We start from the raw sequence: 15,996 nt of genomic DNA, 5'->3' as shown, positions 1-15,996 counted from the left end.
TGTTCCAATATCTAAAGGGCTGTCGCATGGAAGAGGGAGCAAGCTTGTTTACTCCTGCTCTGGAGGCTAGGACTCGAAGCAATGACTTCAAGTTACAAGAAAGGAGCTTCCGACTAAACACCAGGAAAAACTTTATGGTGGTAAGAGCTATTTGACAGTGGAACGGTCTCCCTCAGGAGATTGTGGACTCGGTTTTTAAGTAGAGGTTGGATGGCCATCTGTCATGGATGCTTTAGTGGAGATTCCCACATTGCAGGGGGTTGGACTAGATGACCCGCAAGGTCCCTTGCCAACAACTCCAAAATTTTATGACCCTAAGCACCCTGAATAAAGCTTGCTTTATTATTATCAGTGCTTTTTTCTGAGGGGACGCATACCCCTAAACATTTTGTGAATCTAAGTTTGGCCTCATTGAGAGAAAGTATTTCAATATGAGTAGGAAAATAAGAATACCCCTAAACATTTAAAAAAAAAACAAACCCACTGATGATGATGATTTTATTAGAATGTAAGCCTGTAGGGAGAGACAGCTTTGTTTCAACTGCTTTTAATGCCGCACGTAAGCCACTCTGGGGATGGTTAGTGTCCCATTTTGGCAGAGCAACGGAAGCCCCCCTGCTGTTCAGCCGGGCGCGAGTAGCCCGTATGTACAACACCCGTGAGGCAAACTCGTCGACTGGTGGGGGGTGGGGGTGGGCGCCATTCTTTCCGCGGCCGGGGATAGGTGGAAGCTGGCGCAGGCGCGCTGCGGGCGCCCTCTCTCACGTGACCCTCGCCCGCTAGCGGCAGAGCGCGAGTCGGTGTGCGTGCGGAGGTGGGAGGGGGGGTAGAGGGAAACGGAGCGAGGAGCGTTTATAAAGCCGGCCGTGGTCGCGCGGAGGAGGAGAAGAAGACGACGACGAGATGAGGCCGGCGCTGGCGTTGCTGTTCCTGCTGGCGGCGGGGCTGGGCGGCTCTGGCGCTCAGCCGGACGGGTTGCCGCCCGGGAAGAAGCTGCGCATGGCCTACGCGACGGGACCGCTGCTCAAGTTCCAGATCTGGTGAGCCCGGCGGGGGGGGGGGAGGCCTGCTTCTGCTGCTCCATCTCCTCCTCAGACCTTCCTCCGTCGGGGGTGGGAGGGCGAAGCCCACAGCCGACCGCGCTCCGTCCCTCTGGCCTCCCTTCCCCGCCGAAGCCTCGCCCTGCGGAGGCCGGAAAGGGAAGGGAGGCGAAGGGCGAGCTAGGAGGGGGCGAAGGGAAAGGCTGACAACGCGGGGCGTCTGGGGTGGGGGGGGGGAGAGAGAAAATTAGGGGGCCCCTGGGGAGGTGTTGGGGGGCGAAGGGCGGCAGGTCTTTCCCCTTAAGGCCTCGGGGAAAGTAGAGGGCAGGCTACGTCGGAATTTAGATAAGAGTTGTTTTCCCAGGGCAGGAATCGTCTCTGCCTCTTATTACTATTTATTAAATTTATATACCGCCCTATACCCCCTATATCCGGAGGTCTCAGGGCGGTTCTTATCTATCTCTCCCCCCCCCCGCCCCTGATTTCAATCCCTTTAGCCTTTAGACCCACCTTTAACCTCAAATAAACATGCATCTGGGGATCCCATTTCTTCTTATCATCTCTCCCCCCCCCCAACACACATCCACCCCAAATATCTGTATGGCGCTAGTGCAGCTGTTTTGGCCCACCTCGGATCAGGCCATGGCCCACCAGTAGAAGACGACTGGCTTAGGATACTGTGGCCCTTGATGGAAGACATTAGGGTTGCTACGATAATGTTGGCTTTCTGATAGGCAGGAGGCATGAAGCTGGAATGAGAGGAGGGAGGGTTGGGCAATGCTGTCCTTTCGGTGCTGTGCCGAGCTCACCTTGAATATATATATGGTGAAATATAGGGCTTGAGGTGGATAGGTGTTCAATAGGATGGGGAAAGACAAGGAGGCCCTGAGCAATTAATAGATTGAGGCCATGTTGGTGTTGGCAATTAGGTTGGGATTTGAGGATGAGAAGTGGTGTGAGTAGCAGGGCGGATTGGTGGGACTATGTGGACTGGGGGGGGGGGGAGTTGGGGGTGCCTGGTGATAAAAAAGGTGTTTATGTAAGGGCTTTCAGAAACGGTGCGGTGGTGCAAGAAGTCGAGGGGGCCGTATAGGCACTTGGATGCTGCAGGTGAGGCAGAGTTTGAAATTAGCCAGGTGGCTTTTCTATCACTTGCAACCGAAGGAAGAGGCCTAGGCACCAGGATGGCACCTGACACCTCTACCATCTAGAAGTGCATGCCTTGGGATCATTGGATTTGGTCTGTTTTCATATATTAATACCCCATCCTGTAGAATTCTATCAGTTATATTTTATCTGTGCGATAGGAATGAATTTCTGGAACCAAAATGCTTTTTCTGTGCAGCCTGAGCAGGAGCAGTCGACCATTAAGAAAAAGAGGTTGGAATAGGACGATATACAGTGGTGCCTCGCAAGACGAAAATAATTCGTTCCGCGAGTCTTTTCCTTTTGCAATGTTTTTCGTCTTGCGAAGCACATTCCGTCGCAACTGCGCCTCTTCAAGCGGCTTTAAAAAAAAAGCGCAAGACGTTTTCGTCTTGCGAAGCAAGCCCATAGGGAAATTCGTCTAGCGAAGCAACGCAAAACCGAAAAACCCTTTCGCCTTGCGAGGCATTCGCCTTGCGGGGCACCACTGTATGTGTGGACTGTCCCTGGATCAAGTTGGTTTTCTTCTTTAAGTTCTCAAAGCTCTTAACCCAACTCAAGGTTGTCATCTGAACTAGCTAGATGTTTAACTGAGAATCAATCATAGTCAGTCCATCATTGAAAAATAAGACTTTAGAGCCGTCTTGCCCCACAATGTTTTGGCGACTGTAACCCTGGTTTAAGGAGCTGTTTGGTGCCTAGCTTCTATATCTGAGTTTCTAACGCCGGGAGGACATGATTTGTCCACACTCCAGTATGTGTGAGGATTCTATACTGAGGGAAGCAGTTTATAACATGAAAGGAACCTTCATTCTTGTTTAGGACCTAAAGGTATACATAATGTGTTGACCTGTAAAAGGGGAGCTGCCAAATGGTACTTCTCTAAACCGTGTTCTTTTCCTTTGGATACTCAGGTCTGTCATAAGGTTTGTGATCCATTAAGGGGAATAGTCTGTACTTTTGTATTTATATTGATGAAAGCCAAATACATGCAACACAAATGCTGTCATGTTTACCCAAAAGTCAGTCCCACCATGTTCATTGAACTGAAGTCCTAGATCTGTGTACATTGGGTCGATGCTTTGGGTTCCAATCCAGAGTAAGCTTATACTGTATAAAAGACTGTCCTAATGAAAATAAAAAAAATTCCTTCCAGTAGCACCTTAAAGACCAACTAAGTTGCTGAGGCTCGTATCTGAGCAAACATGCTTAGAATTGCACAATGTTTTATATAAAGGAACTTCTAAACAGCAATTTGTAGTTAGTGATGGGTTTCAGTAAGGCTTTTTGTAGCTAAAGTTGTAAAACTTAGACAAGTCACAAACAACATTTTACAGTATTAACAAAGTTGCTAATAATATATTTATATGCAAACTGCTGTTTGGATATGAGACTTCAGTCTGAGTATGAATAATGGATTTGGAATTAGCAAAAATAGGAAAGTCAATTAAAGTGTGGGCCTAAAATGTTAGTACTTTCCTCTAAAAATAACTATTTAATGGAGTAATGGTTAGAATTCTGAATTTCAAGCAGTTTTTCAGCATATCTTGCCCATATCTAGCAATCCAGTTTTCTTTCTGTAACGTGTTCTTTCCTCAGGCTTTCTTTAACAGCTTCAGCATTGTTCATTCTTGTGTTGGAAACATTCTTCATTTTTAAAGTTTCACCATCTATTTATTGCAATTTTTTTCAGGCATTGTTACTCCTTGTGTTAGCAGTGTTACATCAGCATAGCAACGCACCACAGTTGGGACCAAAGGGAAAGAAAAGCAGAGTCATTTAAAAAACATTTCACATTAGTCTTCTAGGTTCCCAGTTCTATTACTGAATGTTTTGAGTAATATTTGTGAATTGTGTATGTTCCTCAGTAGCTTTTTAGCTTTTTTTTTAAATCAAGAAGCCCTGTTATAAATGTGAAAATCCCAGTTTTCCTTTTCTTTAAAATAACAAACAAACCTAAAACAAATCTCCCTTGTCTTTGAAGAGGAAAACCATGAGGCTCTCAAAACTGTGGCTCTCAAAATAAAACTCAGAAGAGAATCAAACTGGGAGGCAAGTAAAGGAAACTCAAGGCTAGAATCATAAACATCATCTGGAAATTTTGTTCTTCTGGTGTACAGTATCCCTATGACCTGATCACCATTATGTATAAATTTCCTGGAAGGAAATTGTGGATTATTTGTGCTAGTGTTCGAAACATTTTAGAGACTAGTTTGCTTCAAAACAGTTTTCTTAAAAACCTCCTCCTAACAACAAATGGACACGGCAAGGGGATGGAATCCACAATATACTAAACACTGCTCCAAAATCCCACAAACCCCCTCAACGTAGGCAATAAACAATGAGAGGATGACATAGGCTATGAGGTTAACCCCACACAATGGACTAGAATGTGGTCTAAACTTCCCTTTAAATCAATGTTGGTTAAAAGAAAAAAACTCACCCTGAAACTCAGATTGTACCTAACACCACCAAAATGCTGGAGAGGCTGCACCTCCATGGGCACATACCTTCACATGTGATGGGAATGCCCCAAAATCCAACTCTTCTGGACATCAGTCATACAAGAAATGCTCAAAATAACTAAGCAAGTATTAGAAGTCACCCCAGAACTGGCCCTACTGAACATCTTCCAAGATAATAATGCCCACTAACATTATAAAGAGCTCATAACCCACCTACTCTCAGCAGCCAGAAGCCTCAGCCAGACACTGGAGAGAGCATTCAGGAGTAAACATGGTCCAGTGCTATCAAATAATACGGGAAACAGCCTTACTAGAAAAACTAACCAATCAGCTGAAACTGACACAGGGACAAATAGAAGAAGATGCCTTCACCTCAGTATGGTTCTCCTTTATCACATACATAGCTCAACAAGACAACAGCAAGAGTCCACTGATAGCCTACAAATCAATATGGCTAACCTGATCCAAAAATCCACATCCTCACGCACATAAACAAATCTCACTACAGCCAACCAAAAACAATCAACCACACCCTAGGCCACCCCAACATCTCTCATCACCAAGGAAATATAACAAGCGAATAGTAAGAGCCTATACAAGTGACGCTGACACAAAACCCCACATATACACTCAAAAGAAGAATAGAAGCATCACCTCACAAACCCCCTCTATCTCCACCCCTCTTTTCTTCTCAACCTAATATTGCATGCAACACTAACGTCTCACAACAAATGATACTGAGATGCAGAAAGGACAACTTGAAAAAAGAGACAATGCAAATCTTTTTGTAAATTAAGAAATCTTTAATTTAAAAAACCAGTTTTCTTTAGAGGGCCATTACTAGTGATTTTTGTAGTGATTGCTTAATGTAATAGTTTTTACTAAGGCATAGCTGTACAGTGAGCTACACAAGAGAAGTCAATTACTAAAGTCCTTGGGCTCTTTAGAAATGTATGATGTGGAATAGAAGAGATAATACCCAGAGCTGTAGTGGGAACACCAAAAACGTAAAGAGTTTTGATACAACAATCAAGTTTCCAGGTGGTATTGTGACATGAGGAGAAAGTGTGTTTTAATTTTCTGTCATTTTCTTCTTGGAGAGTTCTCGGCTGTATTCCATTTTCTCATTGTTTTTTGCGAATACTTTCAAGGAAAACAAACCGTTGACTCATTAAGTTTCAGCATTGGAATTAATTATTACCTACAGACATGTTTTGGAAGCTCTCATACAGTTCGGATTTCGCCTTCTAGCTGGCTTGGTTAATATTTTCATATCATACTGAAGGCTCTTGCCTTCGTTTCTATCTCTTGTGTTAATGTTTGCTTCCTAATGAGCACAATAACTTGCATGTATTTACTGCTTAATAATCAAACCCATAGCATCCTCTAGTGGTCTTCAGATGACTTACTTTAAAATTTAAGATCTAGCTATTGCATGACTTTAGATAAAATATTTAGTTGATTCCCCAGAACCAGAGGTATGGGAAATGGAACACACACACTGAGATCAGTGTTAGAAACTCAGATACATAATCTAATCTACAAATGGCACCTTAAACCTAGGTTGCACTTGCCACAATGGGATATCTAGGCACCTTTTATGGTATTATTATTATTATTATTATTTATTTCATTTCTGTACCACTTTATATTTTAAAGAACAAATCTCAAAGCAGTTTATAACACATTAAAATATCAAATAAAACAATCCAGAATAAAACAAATCCAAGCTTCAAGGAAAATATTTCAGATCCTTCTTTAAGTGACATTTTGCCTTCCCTAGTCTACAACCTGGCACCTAGAGATCTCCACCTGGCTGCAATTGAACCCATGCTAGTCGCAAAATGCACTTGGCTAATTTCTAGCACTGACAGAGATGGACTTGAAGCAGGCTTTTATTCTTGGGATAAAATGTCCCAAAAGCTACCTGTGAAAGTGTTTATACATCAGTGTACGTAGCACCATACCAAACTATAGGTAAAACTAAACAGGCCTTATTCCTTAGGGAACTTACTGTTTAAAATAGACCATGTTTAGAGCTTAATGTGTAAAAATGCAGTTGCCTGCATTTCAAAGTTGGTTATTTGAGGGGTAATTCAAAATGCCACATAAAAGACTAGATTAAATATTAATTTACATGATACTTTTACATTTACAGAATTGTGTTCAAAGTAATTTGCAGTGCATTAAAATGTAGATTTTGAGGAAAGACTTTAAAGGGGGGGGGAGAGAGGTGTCACCACTGTTCAGAAGGGGAAAAGTCGGTGGGAGTTGTGATGGAGACGAAGAAACATTTGGGCAGATGAGGATGGTGAAGTTGAGGGAGTAAATTGTTTTTAGGGAAATCTGGAAGCATGCTAATTCCAATTGATTACCTACAAATAAATAATCTTTATGTTTATGCTTAACTACACACCAACTAATTATAATAAAATATTTCTGTTCAGTGTTTCCTGAGGATACAGACGGGTGTTTGAGGAGTACATGCAGGTTATTAGCCAGCGGTACCCAGACATCCGCATTGAAGGGGAAAATTATCTCCCTCAGCCTCTTTATAGGTAAGTTTATTATGAATTAAAATATGACAGAGACATGAGTTTAGACCTATTATTCCTCTTATTTATCTAATTTGGTACCTATGGCACGAGTTCAGTTTCATGAGGCTAGCTAAACTAATCAACCCTCACTTCCAAACTAGTAATGATAGATTGCTTTTGGTGTGGTTAGAATGTTTACACCAATGATGATGCAGAAGAGAGAGCATAAAGAAGTGGTGAGTTTTTTGCATTATGACAACCTGAAGAACTAAGATCTCAGCCCAGAATTGATTCGAATACAGACGACTCCCCAGTTACAAGGGAGCTTATGCTCTTGGGTACTGCATGTGTACTTGAAATCACATATAGTGGGGAACACGCATCTGAAAAGCCTGTAAACACCCCTTTAAGCCTCTGGAAACCCTTGAAAAACCAGCACCACTTACCAGACTGGCATGAATGGTGGCAGTAGTGGCTCTCAGTCTTCCTCATCACTGCAGAATGATGTGGAAACAATGACAAGTTGGGTAGACTGGTACCCCAAGGTGCTTGGCTGTGGGTCAGATTCTTTTGCTGCTATCCAAATTCCAACTGTCCGCAGGCCTCAAAGGGCAGTTCAAAGGCTCATGGGACTGCTGTTTCCCTGCTCTTTCCACACCTTTTTGCAGTTTAAATTGAATTATTTCTTTCCCAGCACCATGCACAAGTTGAACGCACGTGGGGAGTTACATGTAGTCTTGCATTTTAAATGCAACGTTTTCAAATACGTAATATTGATAAGATGAAATATCACTAAAGTTACTGGAATAGTGACATGCAGCTGGGTATGGCATAATCTTTGTCGTTTTTGATAAGTTTAGGAATAGCCTTTAGCGACTAACATCTCTTTTTTCTCCCAGACATATAGCATCTTTCCTGTCAGTCTTCAAACTAGTGTTAATAGGCTTCATTATTGTTGGCAAGGATCCTTTTGCTTTCTTTGGCATGCAAACTCCAAGCGTCTGGCAGTGGGGCCAAGAAAATAAGGTAAAGAGACTACTTTTTCCTCTTACAACATCACTTTTTTCATGGAGTGGAGATTGATTTCCTGGTGTTCACACAACCAAATGCTCCCACAAACATGCACTTTGATAATAGCTTGAAGGAGAAATTGCTTCAGAACACACACAACCTCTCCCCCCCCCATTTGTACCTTGGTTGTTGAACGCCCTGGAACTTGTATGTTTTGGCTCCCGAACGCTGCAAACCTGGAATTGATTGTTCTGGTTTGCGAACGTTCTTTTGGAACCTGAACATCTGACGGGGCTTCTGCAGCTTCTGATTGGCTGCAGGAGCTTCCTGCAGCCAATCAGAAGCTTCAGTTCAGTTTTGGAAGTTGAACAGACCTCTGGAATGAATTCCATTCGACTTCCAAGGTACGATTGTATGTCTTTAAGAGGGCTGGAAAAAATAATTTTCTACTGGTTATAATCAGCTTTTTGAGCTGCAAATAAGAATATGTCACCATTAGTTATGGTTTATTCTTTGGTGGCTGGTGCAGAAGACCTAGAAGAGCAGAAAACAGCAGCACTACTTTTCAGATGAGGCAAGGATTCTTGTCTTAGTAGTATCTTTAGTATTAGAAATTCTGAAAAATAACTAAACTTATGAAGTAATGGGTTAAATGTATAACCACATGATCTTGGATAATTAATCCATGTACAAGAAGCTGCAATCTTATATGAGCTGAAACATAAATCTTTCACTATGAGATCTTTTTATGCCCTGTTGCTGAAGATTGCATCATTTTATCCTTTGGGTATAGCGCCAAAAGCACATTTAACATTCTGGAGTAAAGGGAACGATGCCTCTAGGGTTTGAAACAGAATAGTAGTAAGACAACTTATGTAGAGCATATGTGTATTTGCTTACTTGCTTTATAAAAAGGGGTTTTATTTTAGAAATAATAACCATCCTGATTTTATTCTAGCAATCAGTGTGTCATACTGGTTATCACTTGGTATTTATCTTACTTAAGTGTTATAAATGAACCCTCTGAATTCAAGACAGGGAAGGAAAATGAACAAATTTTAATTTAGAGTCACAAAGAAAGGAGATTACTTTCACCAAATATTAGTATCAGCTGAATATAGAGCTGAACTGATAAATATGTTGCATCATTTAAAGACTAGCCTTTAGATTAATGTGTTTAATTTTTAGGTCTATGCTTGTATGATGGTTTTCTTCCTGAGCAGCATGACTGAGAACATTTGTATGTCAACAGGTGCATTTGAAATAACTTTAAATGGTGAGTTCTGGACAGCTTTTGTGTATTCTCGTTAGCTTAAGAGGGGTTTTGTGTTAATTGTATTTATGAAGCTACCAGCTGCATTTGGTTCAGAAGACCGAAATAAAGGGTCTATTTGAGATGACCCTATGTCAAAATTGTGACTAGTGTGAGTGATCCCTAAACTTTCACAAATAACTAAAGCTATAGTATTAACAGTTCTGAAGTAATGTGCCATTTAAAAGACCTCTCCAGTGTAAGTTGATTGAACATTGACAGAGTACTGTATTTTTCACTCTATAACACACACCCGACCATAACACGCACGTAGTTTTTAGAGGAGGAAAATCCGTAGGCATGCCACCCGTAGGCATTTCCTCCATAACACGCACAGACATTTCCCCTTACTTTCTAGGAGGAAAAAAGTGAGTGTTATGGTGCAAAAAATACGGTAATTTGTTTGTCAAGAAAGAACTTTGCATACAAATTCTTCATGCAAGCCTTGTAAACAGAAGTATATCTATTTTTAATCTAGTTTCTTCAGAAGCTTGGTAATACTTCATTGCATGTACATTGGCGAGAAACTGGTATTTGTGGAATGAAGACGGGAGTAAGAGTGAACCTATACTGTATTCAAAAGCTTGTATCAGTTGTTTTTCTCTGGGTATCCTGGCAAGCATAAAATAAGAGCAGCAACTTGCAGTTCCTACACTGTACAATAAGTAGTTTAATATGCTAATCATGTTCTTTACCTCCTACACTACTTATTTAGATGTTCCAGTGTGGTCTAAGCTACAGTCTGGGCATCTTCCTTCCATGCAACAACTTGTTCAAATCCTCGATAATGAAATGAAACTCAACGTGCACATGGAGCAAATGCCACACCATAGATCATAGCCCCATCCATCAGTACTGAAAACTTCTTGTAAGTTTGCTTTGAAGATTACTCAGCTAGGTATTTGATTTGCAAGATAAAATGGTAATAAATAATCCTTGTATTTAATCACTCGCCTGATAGCTTTTGGCTGGCAAGGGATTTTATGCAGGCAAGTAAGTGGGCTGGTGGACCAGGGACGGATAATTCCATCCCTGTTTTCCAGACTGTTGTTTTTCTGTGCTGGCTGTGGAGGAAGGAGCTTCTCTTCCTCTGGAAAAATAGACTATTGGCCTCTTTGCAGGCTAGCAAAAAAATATCGCCACTAACTTTCATGCAGTTAATGTTTCATACACATATTCAACATAGGCTTAACATGGAACTTCTGGAACTTGGTGACTGTCAGTGTTAGCTCTTTCATTTGCTAGATATATTCTACACTTGTTGTCTCATGTAGTAGTAGCCTGGTGGCATGTATATTGAATATAAATTCATTATTTCTGTTTGCCGAGCTTCTAGTGTGTTGTTGTTCTAACGGAGTATAGTATGTTTTCCATGGCGACATTGGATATAGAATGGCTTTGGGTATAGTTATTTGATCTATTTTTGTAGCACAACCTGCTATGTTTTTGCTATGTTTTTCAGACATTAAGCGACGCTTTCAAAAGACAACATGAACGAAATAAATGACGGCCTGTACTGAAGACAGAATACTTGTTGGTACAGACTGGATGCTCTCCTCGTTTTCATGTTGTTCCTGAATATCTTAATGCAAGACCCCTTTCAGTGCTGGTATATTTCAAAGTACTGCACATTCAAGGAGTGCAATAATACTATATAGTTGTTTTTTAAAAAGTTAATTCAACCACTCTAGAGCTAGACAATGCAGACATTAACCGATAACAATGTTTGGGTTGGATCCATAGTTAATTGCACTTAGTTCCAATTGAAATCAATGTAGTTTAAGTGCATCTAACTTAGGGCTACACCAGCTAAGTTCTACTTGAACTAGACCCACTGAAATTAACAGAACAGTTCATTATTTACTGGGTCTGCTCCAAGTATGACCAATGTTGGATACAACCCATAGCCTAGATCCAACACTTTTATTTTCATTTCTAAGAAGATGACAAAATGCTTTAATAACCTTATTTTTTTTCATTGGAAAAGTTGTCTGATCTACTGTGCGTGAAATTTATGTTCCATTTGTAGTTAAAATTGATCTCTTAGGAGTACTGGTTATCCTTTAAACTGGTCTGGATAAAAATTGGTGGCTGTCAAACATTGCAGATTTGGTTATGTAAGTTTTGTATATTTTCAGAGTATATTGCTGAGTGAATGGTGCATTGTATAATAAATTATAGAAACAAAACTATATGCAGAGTAAGTACCTAAGTGTCATGACTTCAAAGAAGACCAAGTGCTGTTTGAATTCCCTCAGCAATTTTGAAGTCTGTTTCTGGGCCACTCTAAATGATCAAATAGCTTGGCCTTTATTCTGTCCTAAATATGAGCTAAGCAAACTAATTTAAATAAAGAAATTTCATCTACTGTGTGAAAGACCTTGAATCATTTTATGAATTTGTCTGTCTGGCAACTGTGCTTGAAGAAGAAGAAGAAAAACACAAGACAATGTTTAATGTTTACGGAGGCTTTCTTGTTTGAAACTTCAACTTCTGCAATTCACAACACATCAAGTTACAGTTAGAGACTTGGGTTTGGAAAGTACCAAATACATTGCCTGTGATAGAATACTTTTAGCCTAGTAACAGCCATTTCCCTCTCCTCTGGCTTCTTAGATAGAAAGGAAATTAAACATTCTAATTACTGAGCTGGAAGAATGTGTTGGAAGTCTATGAGAAACCACAACTATTTATATTTAAGCCGTGCAGAAAAGACTGTTTGGTTGGATCCAGTGCAGCTGTTCTATTTACAGAAGGGATTGTAAACCACCAGAGGATTCCACAAGCTCAAGTGTATTTTGCAAATTCCTTATACAGCAACCAATGGCGCTTTTCTGTGATTGCAAGGAGAATTGGGTGGGGGGGAACCACCTACCTTTTGCCTCCATTTGTGAGAGTGTGCTGTGACCAAAACTGCACTCTCAGTTCTATTTTTTTTAAAAAAAAAATAATTATTGATAATTTCAGAATTACAAGAAAAAGAGAAAATAAAAAACAATGCAATACAAAAAAAACAATAAAAAGAGAGAAAAGCACAAAATACTACAATACAGCAAAAGAAAGTAAAAAAAAGAAAAAAACCACAAATCCCAAATTGCATATCCATAATTTCCATTTGCTTGTTTCATTGACCTCCTCACACCTCCGTTTTTGTGTTCTAGTTTAGTAATTATTTCAGCAAATTCTTTCCATCTTTCTCAATTTTTGTTATAAAATTTATCTTAACAATTTAACCTAATAATTAACTCAACAAATCCTTACCATCTTTCCCCATATTCTGTTATTCAGATTACCTTAATTTATTAAACCTTATCTTACCCCTAAGTACCTTAAAACTTAAATCTTAGTTTTCAAATATACATAGCTCCTGATATCATTTCTGCTAGAGTCGTGGTTTCATTCCCACATTTCCCCTAATATTCATTAGCTAATTCCAAAACAAAAAAAATTCCATTATAAATTCTCTTCCAATCATGATCCAGCGTCTCTTCTTCCTGGTCTCGGGTCATGTCAGCCCTTATTGTCTAGTCCATCAACCTGGAAGCCTTATGTACAAAGCCCTTAAATCTCTTCCATGTCCCTTCTGCAATTCTTCATCTTGTTTGTGCTTGCCTCTTTCCTTGTCTTTTGTTGGTCTCTGTCTTAGTTTCTTTCCTTTCTCATTGAGGAGTAGGTCTCTGGGGGATTCCAGCCCAAAATTGTCTCCATCACCCTTCATCCAGCTCACCCATTCCCCACAGTCCCACTCCCCACAGTCCTCGATATAATCCAAAATGTATTTAAAATCTAATTTCAAGGTCTCTCCAAAGCTAGGAACCTCCTCATCTCCAGATTCCCCTTGGCCCACTCCAGCTTCAATCTTCAATAACAGCAGTTTATGCTCCTGTAGGGCCTTGGGCCTCTCCATTTGTACTATTTGAGGTGCAGCCGCATCCTCCTCCATTGTCATCTGCACTTGCCCAGTCAGTACAGATTGATAGGTTGGTTCTTGGATGATTTCTATATCAATGTTATTAACCACAACAGTCAAATCCATTTTCTCATTCATCAAGTCCATCTTCTCATGCATCTGTTCCAGCAAAGCATTTGTCTTGCATAAAGCAAGCACCCAGTCTTTCTCCCAGCTCATCTTTGTTCAAGGTCAGAAAAGACTGTTCCCACAGTCTTAATCTCACAGATGTTGGGTCTCAATTATGCTGCAGCAACAATTTAGCAAGCTCCCTCTAGAGGAGACATGCATTCTCAGTTCTAACACAGTAACTTACTTGGAAGCAGCTGGAGGTGGCGGAAACATAACTCATCCTTTTGTTTAGACCTGAATTCTGGGTAAAAAAATTAGAACGAGCAAAACAAAAATAGATTGTAATTTGTGACACACACATACTGTGTTTCTATATCACATGTTTAATGATATAGCTGTGAAGAATTAAACTGAAACAAGGTAACATTTTGAAGCCTTGAATTACAGGCATACATACACAAATGAACAGTGGTTTTCCCCCTCCATAGCCAGACTAGGGACCCCAGGTAAATGCAGAGGGGAGCTCAGTTTTTCTAACGTATTTTTTAAAAAATTAGTTTCTTGTGTCTGTTGTAGCCAAATTGTAGAAAAGTCATGGGTTTCATTTTAAAAAGAAACACCTAAAATGTTTTCTGCAAGTAGATTTTCTGCTAGCACTATATGCAAGTCTGAAATTCATAAAATGTTGATGCTCACGAGAAAACATTTGATGTACAGCATCTTTTCCTCAGCATTTGGCAAGCATATGCAAATAAACAATCATTATTGTGACGCACTAACTGAAAGGTGGAACTTGGGCAACAATAATCAGAATGAGTAAGAAGTCTCCACATGCAGGAAACCTGTGCAGGAGTAGTCAAATAAGGGATTCGTCTCCTGTAGCAGACATTGTACTTTTTAACAGGAACTGCAGTAAATTTATTCTGTAGTGTATTGCATTTTCATCTAAGTAAGTGGTTTTATGCCACTATGATGTTGGAAAAGCTGTATATTTTTAGGGAAGTTTAGGGTTATGTTTAGGGAAGTTTTTAATGTCTGAGATTTTAATGTATTTTTAATCTTTGTTGGAAGCCGCCCAGAGTGGTTGGGGAAACCCAGCCAGATGGGCGGGGTACAAGTAAATTATTATTATTATTATTATTATTATTATTTTATTTTATTTTATTATTATTATTTATTTTATTTTATCACTGTTGGTCTAGTGAGTTAGCACAGGAAAAGCTAGTCAGTAGGCAGTAACTAAAATGCCTGCAATTTTCATCCATATGTAGCTAACTTTAATACGAGCTTTTAATGCTCGTTCACCTGTTTTGTTTCTAATTTGAGTATCTTGTGACGTGATTTTTCTTTGAAGTTTTCAGTATGTATCTGAGTTAAACAGATACTTGATGGATATGAGTTACATGTGCATGTTGGCTTTAACACAGCTTGAGTTGTAAATTACAGACCATCAAATGTTACTGACAAATCTGATCAGCTCCTGAGCCTTTTGAATAACCAGTGAAATGCACCCCAACTCTCAGCATTCAGTATATTCCTCCCCTCACCCTGAATGTATCTTGTGAAGGAAGGATTTTCTTTTCCCATGAATAATGTACCTCCATGTGAACAAACAGTTTTAGTATCAAGCAAGCAGAGTGCACCTGTGTTTGTGGTTGCTCAGGTGTGTTGCTGGGTTGTTAATTTCCATAAACTGTAGCCGTACAGAACATCAACACTATTTTTGAACCTTCCTGCTTTGAGAGTGCATGGTTTTAAAACTAGCTTCATGGCATTGCAACAGGGCTGTGTAAAAAGCACAATGTGCAGCATCTCTTGCCACTTAGGAAGTTTGTGTCTTGTAGCTTCTGGCCATGCAGTGAGCCCACTGTTGCCCCACTTGGAAATCTGGGGTGAAACAGAGATGAGGACTTATTGATGTACTAGTCAATGAGGTAGTTACTCTGAGAATGAACCAGAATTTTAATCAACTTGGAAGTTAACACTCATGTAGGGGGAGAGCCAGATTTAGGTTTGATGAGGCCCTAAGCTCCTGAAGGTAATGTCGCTGTTTTTTGTGTTAAATATATGCTATATGGTAATTTATGGACCTAATGGGTATCTAAAGCCATTTGCACATAACAAAATAGGTAAATTATCAAAGTAATTGCTGAACTTACCTTATATTTTGGAAATGTTGTTTAGTCGTGTCCGACTCTTCGTGACCCCATGGACCAGAGCACGCCAGGCACTCCTGTCTTCCACTGCCTCCCGCAGTTTGGTCAAACTCATGCTGGTAGCTTCGAGAACACTATCCAACCATCTTGTCCTCTGTCGTCCCCTTCTCCTTGTGCCCTCCATCTTTCCCAACATCAGAGTCTTTTCCAGGGAGTCTTCTCTTCTCATGAGGTGGCCAAAGTATTGGAGCCTCAGCTTCGGGATCTGTCCTTCCAGTGAGCCCAGTGAGCTAATTTCCTTGAGAATG

General features: G+C 40.3%; 1 protein-coding gene and 1 long non-coding RNA gene across 2 annotated transcripts; one reads left to right on the top strand and one right to left on the bottom strand.

Moving 5' to 3' along the window:
• The first annotated feature begins 801 nt into the window (after window positions 1–801).
• On the top strand, window positions 802–11,888 carry SELENOT (selenoprotein T). The gene is made up of 6 exons (XM_082225300.1): window positions 802–1,040; window positions 7,099–7,209; window positions 8,088–8,214; window positions 9,388–9,475; window positions 10,227–10,379; window positions 10,974–11,888. The coding sequence occupies exons 1-5, from the start codon at window positions 904–906 to the stop codon at window positions 10,349–10,351; spliced, it is 588 nt and encodes a 195-aa protein (XP_082081426.1). The 5' UTR covers window positions 802–903; the 3' UTR covers window positions 10,352–10,379; window positions 10,974–11,888.
• A 70-nt stretch (window positions 11,889–11,958) lies between these two features.
• On the bottom strand, window positions 11,959–14,662 carry LOC309533738. The gene is made up of 2 exons (XR_014220441.1): window positions 13,746–14,662; window positions 11,959–12,424 (listed from the first exon to the last, which is right to left on the bottom strand). It is a non-coding gene; the product is annotated as an uncharacterized lncRNA (long non-coding RNA).
• Window positions 14,663–15,996: the final 1,334 nt, after the last annotated feature.

This window comes from Podarcis vaucheri (genome assembly GCF_965113315.1).
Source record: "Podarcis vaucheri genome assembly, chromosome: 5".
Classification (NCBI taxonomy): Eukaryota; Metazoa; Chordata; class Lepidosauria; order Squamata; family Lacertidae; genus Podarcis; species Podarcis vaucheri.
Note: the sequence above shows the minus strand (reverse complement) of the source record. Positions and strands in the feature narration are given on the sequence as shown.